The sequence below is a fragment of the Ceratina calcarata genome, unplaced genomic scaffold (genome assembly GCF_001652005.2).
Source record: "Ceratina calcarata isolate Rehan_Ccalc_2016 unplaced genomic scaffold, ASM165200v1 scaffold44, whole genome shotgun sequence".
Taxonomy (NCBI): domain Eukaryota; kingdom Metazoa; phylum Arthropoda; class Insecta; order Hymenoptera; family Apidae; genus Ceratina; species Ceratina calcarata.
In genome coordinates this window covers 997,445-1,009,385 of record NW_017167821.1, presented here as the reverse complement: position 1 = coordinate 1,009,385, position 11,941 = coordinate 997,445, and the positions used below count along the sequence as shown (strand labels likewise).

General features: G+C 37.0%; 5 protein-coding genes across 5 annotated transcripts in view; all 5 read left to right on the top strand.

Moving 5' to 3' along the window:
* Positions 1-120, top strand: part of LOC113464610 (uncharacterized) — a 4,167-nt gene extending 4,047 nt beyond the window's left edge. Inside the window, exon 8 of the mRNA XM_026815329.1 lies at positions 11-120. Within this exon, the coding sequence (XP_026671130.1) occupies positions 11-120 (110 nt within the window). The remainder of the gene's footprint in view (positions 1-10) is intronic.
* A 192-nt stretch (positions 121-312) lies between these two features.
* On the top strand, positions 313-1,243 carry LOC113464611 (odorant receptor 33b-like). Its single transcript, XM_026815356.1, has 5 exons — positions 313-411; positions 485-575; positions 703-836; positions 980-1,112; positions 1,172-1,243. The coding sequence occupies exons 1-5, from the start codon at positions 347-349 to the stop codon at positions 1,232-1,234; spliced, it is 486 nt and encodes a 161-aa protein (XP_026671157.1). The 5' UTR covers positions 313-346; the 3' UTR covers positions 1,235-1,243.
* Positions 1,244-1,563: 320 nt separating this feature from the next.
* Positions 1,564-4,507, top strand: LOC108627099 (odorant receptor 13a-like). Its single transcript, XM_018028152.2, has 9 exons — positions 1,564-1,776; positions 1,922-2,038; positions 2,106-2,223; positions 2,494-2,752; positions 3,265-3,381; positions 3,473-3,563; positions 3,624-3,757; positions 3,888-4,020; positions 4,098-4,507. Exons 1-9 carry the CDS (start codon positions 1,627-1,629, stop codon positions 4,137-4,139), a joined length of 1,161 nt encoding a protein of 386 aa, XP_017883641.2. The 5' UTR covers positions 1,564-1,626; the 3' UTR covers positions 4,140-4,507.
* A 282-nt stretch (positions 4,508-4,789) lies between these two features.
* Positions 4,790-8,337, top strand: LOC108627098 (odorant receptor 13a-like). Its single transcript, XM_018028151.2, has 10 exons — positions 4,790-5,102; positions 5,180-5,758; positions 5,907-6,023; positions 6,091-6,208; positions 6,319-6,577; positions 7,089-7,205; positions 7,296-7,386; positions 7,447-7,580; positions 7,711-7,843; positions 7,921-8,337. Exons 2-10 carry the CDS (start codon positions 5,609-5,611, stop codon positions 7,960-7,962), a joined length of 1,161 nt encoding a protein of 386 aa, XP_017883640.2. The 5' UTR covers positions 4,790-5,102; positions 5,180-5,608; the 3' UTR covers positions 7,963-8,337.
* A 976-nt stretch (positions 8,338-9,313) lies between these two features.
* LOC108627097 (uncharacterized) lies at positions 9,314-11,730 on the top strand. Its single transcript, XM_026815339.1, has 8 exons — positions 9,314-9,579; positions 9,728-9,844; positions 9,912-10,029; positions 10,140-10,398; positions 10,911-11,027; positions 11,119-11,209; positions 11,270-11,403; positions 11,534-11,730. The coding sequence occupies exons 1-8, from the start codon at positions 9,430-9,432 to the stop codon at positions 11,709-11,711; spliced, it is 1,164 nt and encodes a 387-aa protein (XP_026671140.1). The 5' UTR covers positions 9,314-9,429; the 3' UTR covers positions 11,712-11,730.
* Positions 11,731-11,941: the final 211 nt, after the last annotated feature.

Below are 11,941 nucleotides of genomic sequence, written 5' to 3'. Positions count from 1 at the left end.
CTGATAATAGGGCACATGATTATGATCTCCGGCCTCCTAGTCTGCATATTCTGCGCTTGCGATACGAACTACGTGTACGCTGTGCAACACGCTTGCGGTTTGCTAGCTATTACGAGGTAAACCTAACAAATACATCGACCACTCGAAATATTCAAAGAGACACCGATTTTTCCCAAATGATCGATCAACAGAATAATTGTTAAATTGAATCTCGTTCGCAACAAATCACTTTTATGACGAAGACAACGCGCTACAGATTTCAATGACCGCTTAACATGTTTATAGACACCGATTTGGAAACGTGTGCAAAAATTTACCCTCTCCCGACGAGGGAGATGACATAGAAATGTCAGAGGAAATGCAATATAAAAACGTGTGCCATTCAATTCAAGCTCATCAGCACGCTATAAAGTTAGTATTTCCATATTATCAAAATTTGGAGAATCACACATCTAATTCGAACGTTCTGATTCTGTCGATATAGATACCTGCAGATAATCGAAAACAGTCACCATACTTATTTGTTCATTTCAATGGGGATGCTTATAACAGCGGTCAGCGTCTCGTTGTTAAAGGTACAAATTTTTTGGTCGACCATATGCATTCCCTAGCTGTACAGTTTCGAAGTTGAACCAACCCCAGAGATGACAGAATTATTCCTTAGTTATGATATTCCTTATTGACATGATCGTTCCATTTTAGGTGGCAGAGAACGATCATCACTCGCAATGGATAATGTATTGCATGTTTTTACTCGCCCAACTGTTTCACGTATTCGTTTTAACTGTCCAAGGCCAGTTCGTGATCAACGCGTTAGACGGTGTTTCAATCGCGATGTAAGCAAAGCAAAAATAAAATAATTGTCTTGATAAACTCATTGTCTTAACCAAAGGACGATAGAGTACGATTTTTTGTTACCAGCAATTGTTCCAAGATTTCGATGAGTTCTCAATCCTTTAGTAATTTCTATGCATTGTAGATATGAATCGCTGTGGTACAATCTTGCACCCCGAACACAATTATTATACGTGTTATCGTTAAGATGTGGCCTGAAACCACCTCTGTTAACAGCAGGTGGTCTGATAACACTGAGCTTACGATCTTTCGCAGAGGTAGCTCAAAGTAATTTCACACCAAACTCCAAATGTCAAAAATATTTTTACCGATGAAGACTTCTTTCTTTCAGATCATTAAAGCATCCGTTTCATATTACACAGTTATGCAATCGACTTGAACGTTACTATATACGATTACGACAGAGTATCTTAGGTACGAGTGTCAACTATCAGTCTCAAATATAACTTACGTTTCATATCTAAATATATATTCAAACTGTAAACCATCTAGCACAGTACTGACGTAAATAAAGTGTTCGAAAAGTTCGAATTGATATAATGACAGAGTAATATATTTGAAATGCATTAGTGTATGTATCGATTTATGTAATGATAGATTGTTCCTCCTTGAGTGAATCTTTAACAATGCACTCTCGAACCGCGAGTTGCATATTGCATGCTCATATATACCACAAATGTCGTGCTCTCCTATAGTTAAACCGACAAAAGAGACATTTCTGCCATTTCATCCCTAACGTATCAACCGACATAGACCGCATTTATTTGTGTTATGGACTTTGCCACATTTGAGGAACGATACTTTAGAGTCACGAAAAGGTTCGGCCAATGTGCAGGGATATGGCCTGATCAAAATAAACTTGTAAAGTGCATAGCGTGGATCCTTATTTACATCGAAATGGTGTCGATTATAGTTGTTCAGGTGGGCATTAATAAACAGGGAGATTTCTCTCAATTTCTGACCTACTATGCTTCGAAATGAAATACACACGAGCTAATAATAGTGAATAACATAATATAAGCTTCATAACACTGAAAACGAATACTTCTGTATTTAATGATTTCAGATAACAAGAATCGTGCACTTTAAGAATATAAACGTTTTCATAGACAATCTGCCGCTACTATCCGCGGATATTTTATTATTCATTAAACAGGGAAATTATATTCTCAATGCAACAGAGGTGAGTAAACGTTTGTCGTTTACGATTACATACATGTTCTATTTCTATAATCATGCAAATATTGTAGTTCAAGTGGCTCTTAAAGGGCATGTATCAGGACTGGGTTGTTAATCGATCAGACCACGAAATCGCTATTATGACAAAATATGTGAAAAGGGGTGCTTTGCTTACGATGTTTTATTTAGGTGAGATTGACAAAAGAACTGCTCGAGCTTACTGATTTAATACCTTACGACAAATAATCGACTCTAAGGCCGGTATTTAGAGTCGTTGCTTATTCTTAAGATCGTCTTAAGCATTTGCTTGTCCATGTTCCCTGTACAAGACAGGGACTGGAAATATGGAATAGACAGGGATAGCAAATTCTTAAGACGATCTTAAGAATAAACAGCGACTCTGAATACCGGCCTAAATGTCCGATTGTTTGAACGTGACTTATGCGAATTAATTCGCAGCGAACGCAATCGTCTGCACTATCCTGTTCCTACAAGTACCATGGACAGTGCGTCTCATAGCATGGCTGAAATCTTATAACACGACGCCGATAATACATATAGTACCGAGCTACTATTTTGTCGACGAAGCCGACGTTTTTTACTTTGCTCAAGTGCATGGCAGCCTGTCTGTAATATCTGTGCTCATTGTGTTCGGAGCTTGCGACACAATTTTCACGATTATCGTACAACACGCTTGCGGATTATTGGCTGTAGCTGGGTAAGAAACACAAATATTGAAATCTATTAGTTTTATTATTTCTGATGAGTGATAATGAACATCTGATTCACGTATCAGAAATTATTATGGTACGAGACAATGTTCCCAGCTTAAACAAAATAATATAATATAATGTTATTATATTTAATACTCCAACACTCGCATGAAACAAGTCTGTCGACTAAATCATGGTGCTGGCAGCCTTGTCAAGACAAGGCGAGAGCAGTCGCGCGTGTACTTACATCGTGTTCGCCTCGCGTCTTCTCGTCTCACCTCATCCTTGCTCGGATTCGAACTGATTGCTTTTTCATCACAAGCCGCGAGAGCGAGCGGCAAATTCAAGAAGGACACCCATGTCACAAAAGTGCAATAACTTCAAGACTCGAGTCAGGCCGAACCAAACCGAGGCGAGGCAAGCGGGTAGCACTCGCCTCGGTAAACGTCTCGTCGAGATATTTGGCGAGAGTGTACTGCTAACGTTATAGCTTTCTATTGAACACCCATGCTTTCAGATATCGGTTCAAGCACATCGAGCCCTGTTCATTCAACGCTGCTCAAAACTCGGAAGAACAGGTGAAACGTAATAAAAGAGTACACTTTTCCATACAAGCACATCAGCGAGCTATAAAGTCAGTGTCAGAAATCTAATTTTTCAATTCTTTTTGTTCTCTCTGTATTCTCTCGACAATTTTTCTGATACGTAAAAAACGAATTTAATAGGTATGTCCAGGAAATAGAAAATACACATACTACGTATCTTTTCATATGCATGGGCATAGTGGTTTGCTGCTTTAGTATTACATTGGTAAAGGTAAGATCACCTAGCAATTCCATACGTTTCCACGTTTCACGTAAACCCTTCGGAAATTAGGTGGCCACTATGGATATTAGCGTGGACTTTTACAAAATCCTCAGCTTTTTGTTCGTGCAGTTAATGCATCTATTTTACCTAACGATTCAAGGCCAGTTCGTGGAAAATGTTTGTGATACACTTTACAGAAACATGTGAGTACCACGTAAACACGAATTAACGAATAAATGCAGTCAATACTTATATACATCGTTCTCAATGAAGTTTCTTTACGTGACAATTTGAAGTCAAACATGTCCGATGTAACAGCAACGATATTTTCAGATACGAAGGATTGTGGTATAACACAAACGCGAAAACACAATTACTATACGTTTTAGCGTTACGGAGGATGTTAATACCACCTCGTTTGACAGCCGGCGGATTCATAAATATGAATATGCAAAGCTTTTCAGAAGTAAAATGTGATACTACCTTTACGAAGTGGATTGTGTTTTCCTAATATATTTATTTAATAGAGATTACTGTTTATAGGTGATAAAGGCATCTGTTTCATATTATACAGTACTGAGATAAATACATAAACGAAATGATCAAAATTTTGATGCTCTATACGGCGTACAAGTCAGAATGATGATTCATTTATATTATCATTGAAGGACAGGCCAATGATACGCTTTTCATAGTGTTCAAATTAACAACAAATTATTTAAAATTAATGTTCATAAACAATTACAAAGACAATTCTTCTTGCCCGCAGGAATTTTTAAATAGTAGCGAACATGTGCGTAATTATTGTTAACCGTGCATTACACACATTATCGGGTATTTATGAATTTCGTTGTAATTACATACTTAGAGCAACGTGGCTTGCGAGAATATATTGTCTTAAATGTGTTGGCAGCACTATTTCATCAATAAATATATAAACGAGTGGTAAACTATTTATTTATGAAGCTTATATATTTAATTTATCCTTTTACTCCTTGTTTTCCTAGGTAGATACATACGCACAAAACCGATCACATTGTATTATGCCGAAGAGTACGGCAATACGGCGACAGCCATAACACAGTATTTGTATAATTTGGTTTTGCTATTGTATGATTGTGAATATAAAAAATGTTGCTTTATCATATCAAGATGTACATAATAATAATACTTCTCTTTCTGAATCAAACTCACAATGGAATATCTATGTGTACTGCATTCTTCAAATCAATGTTAAGTCTTCACTTCTCCCCTTGCACTACTCCTATGTCATTCTTTTATACGCTATTAGCGGTTTAATAATTCACTCGAGCGTAAAAATTTTAGAAATAGGTGTAGGTACAGTAAGGAGGACGAAGCAAATGCGACAGCGCGACAGGACAAAGCTGCAACATCGAGGCTTTTCTTGAAAAATGGTACATATGAATCGCTGTGGTACAATCTTGTACCCCGAACGCAATTATTATATCGTTAAGATGCGGCCTGAAACAACCTCTGTTAACAGCAGGTGATCTGAGCAGGACACTGAGTTTACAAACTTTCGCGGAGGTAGCTCAAAGTTATTTAACACCAAACTCCTAAAAATGTCAAAAATATTTTTAACCATGAAAACTTTTTCCTTTCAGATCATTAAAGCATCCGTTTCATATTAAACAGTTATGCAATAGCCTTGAACGTTACTAGATACGACTTAGGTTCGACCGTCAACTATCAGTCTCGAATATAACTTGCGTTTCATATTTAAATATACATTCAAACTGTAAACCATCTTGCACAGTACTGACGTAAATAAAGTGTTAGAAAAGTTCGAAGTGCTATATTGACAGAGTAATACATTTGAAATGCATTAGTGTATGTATCGATTTATATAATGATAGAAGAGTGTTCCTTCTTGAGTGAATCTTTAACAATGCACTCTCTAACAGCGAGTTGCATATTGCATGCTTATATATAGCACGAATGTCGTGCACTCTTATAGTTAAACCGACAAAAGAGACATTTCTGCCATTTCACCCCTAACGTGTCAACCGACATAGACTGCATTTATTTCAGTTATGGACTTTGTCACATTCGAGAAACGATACTTTAGAGTCACGAAAAAGTTCGGCCAATGTGCAGGGATATGGCCTGATCAAAATAAACGTGTAAAGTGCATAGCGTGGATCCTTATTTATATCGAAATGGTGTCGATTGTAGTTGTTCAGGTGAACATTAATGATGAGGGTGATTTCTCTCAATTTCTGACCTATTATGCTTCGAAATTAAATACAGACGAGCTAATAATAGTGAATAAAATAACATAAGCTTCATAACACTGACCATGAATACTTCTGTATTTAATACTGATTTCAGATAACAAGAATCGTGCACTTCAAGAATATGAACATTTTCTTAGACACTCTGCCTATACTAGCCTCGCATGTTTTATTATCTGTTAAACAGGGAAATTATATTCTCAATGCAAGAGAGGTAAGTAAATATTTGTCGTTTACGATTAGATACATGTTTTATTTCTATAATCATGCAAATATTGTAGTTCAAGTGGCTCTTAAAGGGCATGTATCAGGACTGGACTGTTAATCGATCAGACCCCGAAATCGCTATTATGACGAAGTATTTGAAAAGGGGTGCTTTGCTTACGATGTTTTATTTAGGTGAGATCGAAGAAAGAACTGCTCGAGCTTGCTGATTTAATACCTTACGACAAATCATCAACTCCAAATGTTCGATTATTTGAACGTGACTTACGCGAATTAATTTGCAGCGAACGCATTCATCTGCACTATACTGTTCCTGCAAGTACCATGGACAGTGCGTCTCATAGCACGGCTGAAATCCTATAACACGACGCCGATGATATATATTATACCGAGCTATTATTTTGTTGACGATGCCGATATTTTTTACTATGCTCAAGTGCATGGCAGCCTGTGTATAATATCTGTGCTCATTGTGTACGGAGCTTGCGACACGATTTTCACGATCATCGTACAACACGCTTGTGCATTATTGGCTGTAGCTGGGTAAGAAACACAAATCTTGAAATCTGTTAGTTTTATTATGTCTGTCGAGTGATAATGAACACCTGATTCACGTATCAGAAATTATTATGGTAAGAGACAATGTTCCCAGCTTAAACATAAAATAATATAATATACTTGTATTATATTGAATACTCCAATACTCGCATGAAACAAGTCTGTCAACTAAATCATGCTGCTGGCAGCCTTATCAAGACAAGGGTAGAGCAGTCGAGCGTGAACTTACATCGCGTTCGCCTCGCGTCTTCTCGTCTCACCTCATGAGTGGTCGGATTCGAACTGATTGTTTTTTCATCACAAGCCGCGAGAGCGAGCAGCAAATTAAAGGACACCCATGTCACAAAAGTGCAATAACTTCAACACTCGACTCAGGCCGAACCAAACCGAGGCGAGGCAAGCGGGTAGCACTCGTCTCGGTAAACGTCTCGCCGAGATATTTGGCCAGAGTATACTACTGGCTTTATAGCTTTCTATTGCACACCCATGCTTTCAGATATCGATTCAAACACATCGAGCCCTCTGCATCCAACGCTGCTAAAAACTCGGAGAAACAGATGACAAGTATTGAAAGAGTACACTTTTCCATACAAGCACAACAGCGAGCTATAAAGTCAGTATCACAATCTAATTTTTCAATTCTTTTTGTTCTCTCTGTATTCTCTCGACAATTTTTCTGATACATAAAAAACGAATTTAATAGGTATGTCCAGGAAATAGAAAATACACATACTACGTATCTTTTCTTATGCATTGGTATAGTGATTTGCGGCTTTAGTGTTACATTAGTACAGGTAAGAACACCCGGCAATTCCGTATGTTTCCACGTTTCACGTAAACTCTTCGAAAATTAGTTGACCACTATGGAGGTTAACATGGACTTTTACAAAGTCCTCAGCTTTTTGATCGCGCAGTTAATGCATCTATTTTACCTAACGATCCAAGGCCAGTTCGTGGAAAATGTTTGTGATACACTTTACAGAAACATGTGAGTACCACGTAAACTCGAATTAACGAGCAAATACAGTCAATACTTGTATACATCGTTCTCAATGAAGTCTCTTTATGTGACAATTTGATGTCAAACATGTCCGATGTAACAGCAACGATATTTTCAGATACGAAGGATTGTGGTATAACACAAACGCGAAAACACAATTACTATACGTCTTAGCGTTACGGAGGATGTTAATACCACCTCGTTTGACAGCCGGCGGACTCATAAATATGAATATGGAAAGCTTTTCAGAAGTAAAATGTGATACTACCTGTACAAAATGGATTGTGTTTTCGTAATATATTTATTTAATAGAGATTACTGTTTATAGGTGATAAAGGCATCTGTTTCATATTATACAGTACTGAGATAAATACATAAACGAAATGATCGAAATTCTGGTGCTCTATACGGCGTACACGTCAGAATGATGATTCGTTTATATTATCGTTGAAGGACAGACCAATAAAATTCTTTTCATAGTGTTCAAATTAACAACAAATTATTTAATGTTAAAATTAATGTTTGTAAGTAATTACAAAGCTAATTCTCGTCTGCAGAAATTTTTAAATAGTAGCGAACATGTGCGTAATTATTGTTAATCGTGCATTACACACATTATTGGGTATTTATGAATTTTGTTGTAATTACATACCTAGAGCAATGCGGATTGCGAGAATATATTGTCATAAATGTGTTGGCAGCATTATTTCACCAATAAATATACAAACGAGTAGTAAACTATTTATTTATGAAGCTTATATATTTAATTCATCCTTTTCCTCCTTGTTTTCCAAGGTAGATACATACGCACAAAACCGATCACATTGTATTATGCCGAAGAGTACGGCGATACGGCGATACCCATAGCACAGCATATGTATAATTAGGTTTTGCCATTGTATGAATATGAATATAAAAAATATTGCTTTATCATATCAAGATGTACATAATAATAATACTTCTCTTTCTGAATCAAACTCACGATAGAATATCTATGTGTACTGCATTCTTCAAGTCAATGTTAAGTCTTCACTTCTTCTCCTGTTGCACTACTCACTTGTATGTCATATTTTTATACGCTATTAGCGGTTTAATAATTCACTCGAGCGTAAAAATTTTAGAAACAGGTGTAGGTATAGTAAGAAGAACGAAGCAAATGCGACAGCGCGGCAGGACAAAGGTGCCACATCGAGGATTTTCTTGAAAAATGGTACATATGAATCGCTGTGGTAGAATCTTGCAGCCCGAACGCAATTATTGTACATGTTATCTTTAAGATGTGGCCTGAAACCACCTCTGTTACCAGCAGGTGGTCTGATAACACTGAGCTTACGATCTTTTGCGGAGATAGTTCAAAGTAATTTGACACCAAACGCTTAAAAATGTCAAAAATATTTTTACCGATGAAAACTTCTCTCTTTCAAATCATATTAAACAGTTATGCAATCGACTTGAACGTTACTATACATATACGACTTAGGTTCGACTGTCAACTATCAGTCTCGAATATAACTTGCGTTTCATATTTAAATAATTCAAACTGTAAACCATTTTGCACAGTACTGACGTAAATAAAGTGTTCGAGAAGTTCGAATTGCTACAATGACAGAGTAATACACGTGAAATGCATTAGCTTATGTATCGATTTATATAATGATAGAAAATCGTCCCTTCTTGAGTGAATCTTTAACAATGCAATCTCGACCCGCGAGTTACATATTACATGCTCATATATAGCCCGAATGTCGTGCTCTCCTATTGTTAAATCGACAAAAGAAACATTTCTGACAGTTTACCCCTAACGTTTCAACCGACGTAGACCGGATTTATTTGTATTATGGACTTTGTCACATTCGAAGAACAATACTTTAGAATTACGAAAAGGTTCAGCCAATGGGCAGGGATATGGCCTGATCAAAATAAACGTGTAAAGTGTATAGCGTGGATCCTTATTTACATCGAAATTGTGTCGATGATGTTTGTTCAGGTGAGCATTAATGAAGAGGGAGATTTCTCCCAATTTCTGACCTATTATGCTTCGAAATGAAATACAGATGAGCTAATAATAGTGAATAACATAATATAAGCTTCATAAGACTGACCATGAATACTTCTGTATTTAATACTGATTTCAGATAGCGAGAATCGTGCACTTTAAGAATATGGACGTTTTCTTAGACAATCTCACGCTACTATCAGCGGATATTACATTATTCATTAAACATGGAAATTATATTCTCAATGCAACAGAGGTAAGTAAATATTTGTCGTTTACGATTACATACATGTTTTATTTCTATAATCATGCAAATATTGTAGTTCAAGTGGCTCTTAAAGGGCATGTATCAAGACTGGACTGTTAATCGATCAGACCACGAAATCGCCATTATGACGAAATATGTGAAAAGGGGTGCTTTGCTTACGATGTTTTATTTAGGTGAGATTGAAGAAAGAACTGCTCGAGCTTACTGATTTAATACCTTATGACAAATGATCGACTCTGAATTTCCGATTATTTGAACGTGACTTATGTGAATGAATCCGCAGCGAACGCAGTCGTCTGTACTATCCTGTTCCTGCAAGTACCATGGACAGTGCGTCTCATAGCAAAGCTGAAATCTTATAACACGACGCCGATGATATATATTGTACCGAGCTACTATTTTGTCGACGAAGCCGACATTTTTTACTTTGCTCAAGTGCATGGCAGCCTGGCTATAATAACTGTGCTCATCGTGTACGGAGCTTGCGACACGATTTTCACGATCATCGTACAACACGCTTGCGGATTATTGGCTGTAGCTGGGTAAGAAACAAATCTTGAAATCTGTTAGTTTTATTATGTCTGACGAATGATAATGAACACCTGATTCACGTATCAGAAATTATTATGGTAAGAGACAATATTCCCAGCTTAAACATAAAATAATATAATACACTCGTATTATATTTAATACTCCAATACTCGCATGAAACAAGTCTGTCAACTAAATCATGATGCTGGTAGCCTTGTCAAGAAAAGGCGAGAACAGTCGAGCGTGTACTTACATCGCGTTCGCCTCGCGTATTCTCGTCTCACCTCATCAGTCCTCGGATTCGAACTGATTGTTTTTTCATCACAAGCCGCGAGAGCGAGCAGCAAATTCAAGAATGACACCCATGTCACAAAAGTGCAATAACTTCAAGACTCGAGTCAGGGAGAACCAAACCGAGGCGAGGCAAGCGGGTAGCACTCGCCTCGGTATACGTCTTGCCGAGATATTTGGCGAGAGTGTATTGCTGGCGTTATAGCTTTCTATTGCACACCCATTCTTTCAGATATCGATTCAAACACATCGAGCCCTATTCATTCAACGCTGCTAACACTTTGGAAGAACAGATGGAACATAATAAAAGAGTACACTTTTCCATACGAGCACAACAGCGAGCTATAAAGTCAGTGTCACAATATAAATTTTGCATTTATCTTTGTGCTCTCTATTCTTTCTTGACATTTTTTCTGATAGATAAAATACGAATTTTATAGGTATGTCCAGGAAATAGAAAATGCACACACTACATATCTTTTCTTATGCATAGGCGTAGCGGTTTGCTGCTTTAGTGTTACATTGGTACAGGTAAGATCACCCAGCAATTCCATATGTTTCCACGTTTCACGTAAACTCTTCGGAAATTAGTTGGCCACTATGGAGGTCAGCGTGGAGTTTTACAAAATCCTCAGCTTTTTGTTCGTGCAGTTAATGCATCTATTTTACCTAACGATTCAAGGCCAGTTCGTGGAAAATGTTTGTGATAATCTTTACAGTAGCATGTGAGTACCACGTAAACTCGAATTAACGAACAAATACAGTCAATACTTGTATAAATCATTCTCAATGAAGTTTTTTTACGTGACAATGTGAAGTCAAACATGTCTGATGTAACAGCAACGAAATTTTCAGATACGAAGGATTGTGGTATAACACAAACGCGAAAACACAATTACTGTATGTCTTAGCGTTACGGAGGATGTTAATACCTCCTCGTTTGACAGCCGGCGGATTGCTAAATATGAATATGCAAAGCTTTTCAGAAGTAAAGTGTGATACTACCTATACGAAGTGGATTCTGTTTTCGTAATATATTTATTTAATAGAGATTACTGTTTATAGGTGATAAAGGCATCTGTTTCATATTATACAGTACTGAGATAAATACATAAAACAAAATGATCAAAATTTTGATGCTCTATACGGCGTACAAGTCAGAATGATGATTCATTTATATTATCGTTAAAGGACAGGCCAATGAAACACTTTTCATAGTGTTCAAATTAACAACAAATTATTTAGTGTTAAAATTAATGTTTG

Excerpts from the sequence above, each read along its gene's own strand:
- LOC108627099 (XM_018028152.2), top strand. The coding sequence starts at position 1,627 with ATGGACTTTGCCACATTTGAGGAACGATACTTTAGAGTCACGAAAAGG. Across the intron at positions 2,753-3,264 it reads GGATTATTGGCTGTAGCTGG|ATATCGGTTCAAGCACATCG; the intron begins GTAAGAAACACA and ends CCATGCTTTCAG. Across the intron at positions 3,758-3,887 it reads GATACACTTTACAGAAACAT|ATACGAAGGATTGTGGTATA; the intron begins GTGAGTACCACG and ends CGATATTTTCAG.
- LOC113464611 (XM_026815356.1), top strand. The coding sequence starts at position 347 with ATGTCAGAGGAAATGCAATATAAAAACGTGTGCCATTCAATTCAAGCT. Across the intron at positions 412-484 it reads GCTCATCAGCACGCTATAAA|ATACCTGCAGATAATCGAAA; the intron begins GTTAGTATTTCC and ends CTGTCGATATAG. Across the intron at positions 576-702 it reads TCAGCGTCTCGTTGTTAAAG|GTGGCAGAGAACGATCATCA; the intron begins GTACAAATTTTT and ends GTTCCATTTTAG.
- LOC108627097 (XM_026815339.1), top strand. The coding sequence starts at position 9,430 with ATGGACTTTGTCACATTCGAAGAACAATACTTTAGAATTACGAAAAGG. Across the intron at positions 10,030-10,139 it reads GCTTACGATGTTTTATTTAG|CGAACGCAGTCGTCTGTACT; the intron begins GTGAGATTGAAG and ends ATGAATCCGCAG. Across the intron at positions 11,028-11,118 it reads GCACAACAGCGAGCTATAAA|GTATGTCCAGGAAATAGAAA; the intron begins GTCAGTGTCACA and ends CGAATTTTATAG.
- LOC108627098 (XM_018028151.2), top strand. The coding sequence starts at position 5,609 with ATGGACTTTGTCACATTCGAGAAACGATACTTTAGAGTCACGAAAAAG. Across the intron at positions 5,759-5,906 it reads TGTCGATTGTAGTTGTTCAG|ATAACAAGAATCGTGCACTT; the intron begins GTGAACATTAAT and ends TACTGATTTCAG. Across the intron at positions 6,209-6,318 it reads GCTTACGATGTTTTATTTAG|CGAACGCATTCATCTGCACT; the intron begins GTGAGATCGAAG and ends ATTAATTTGCAG.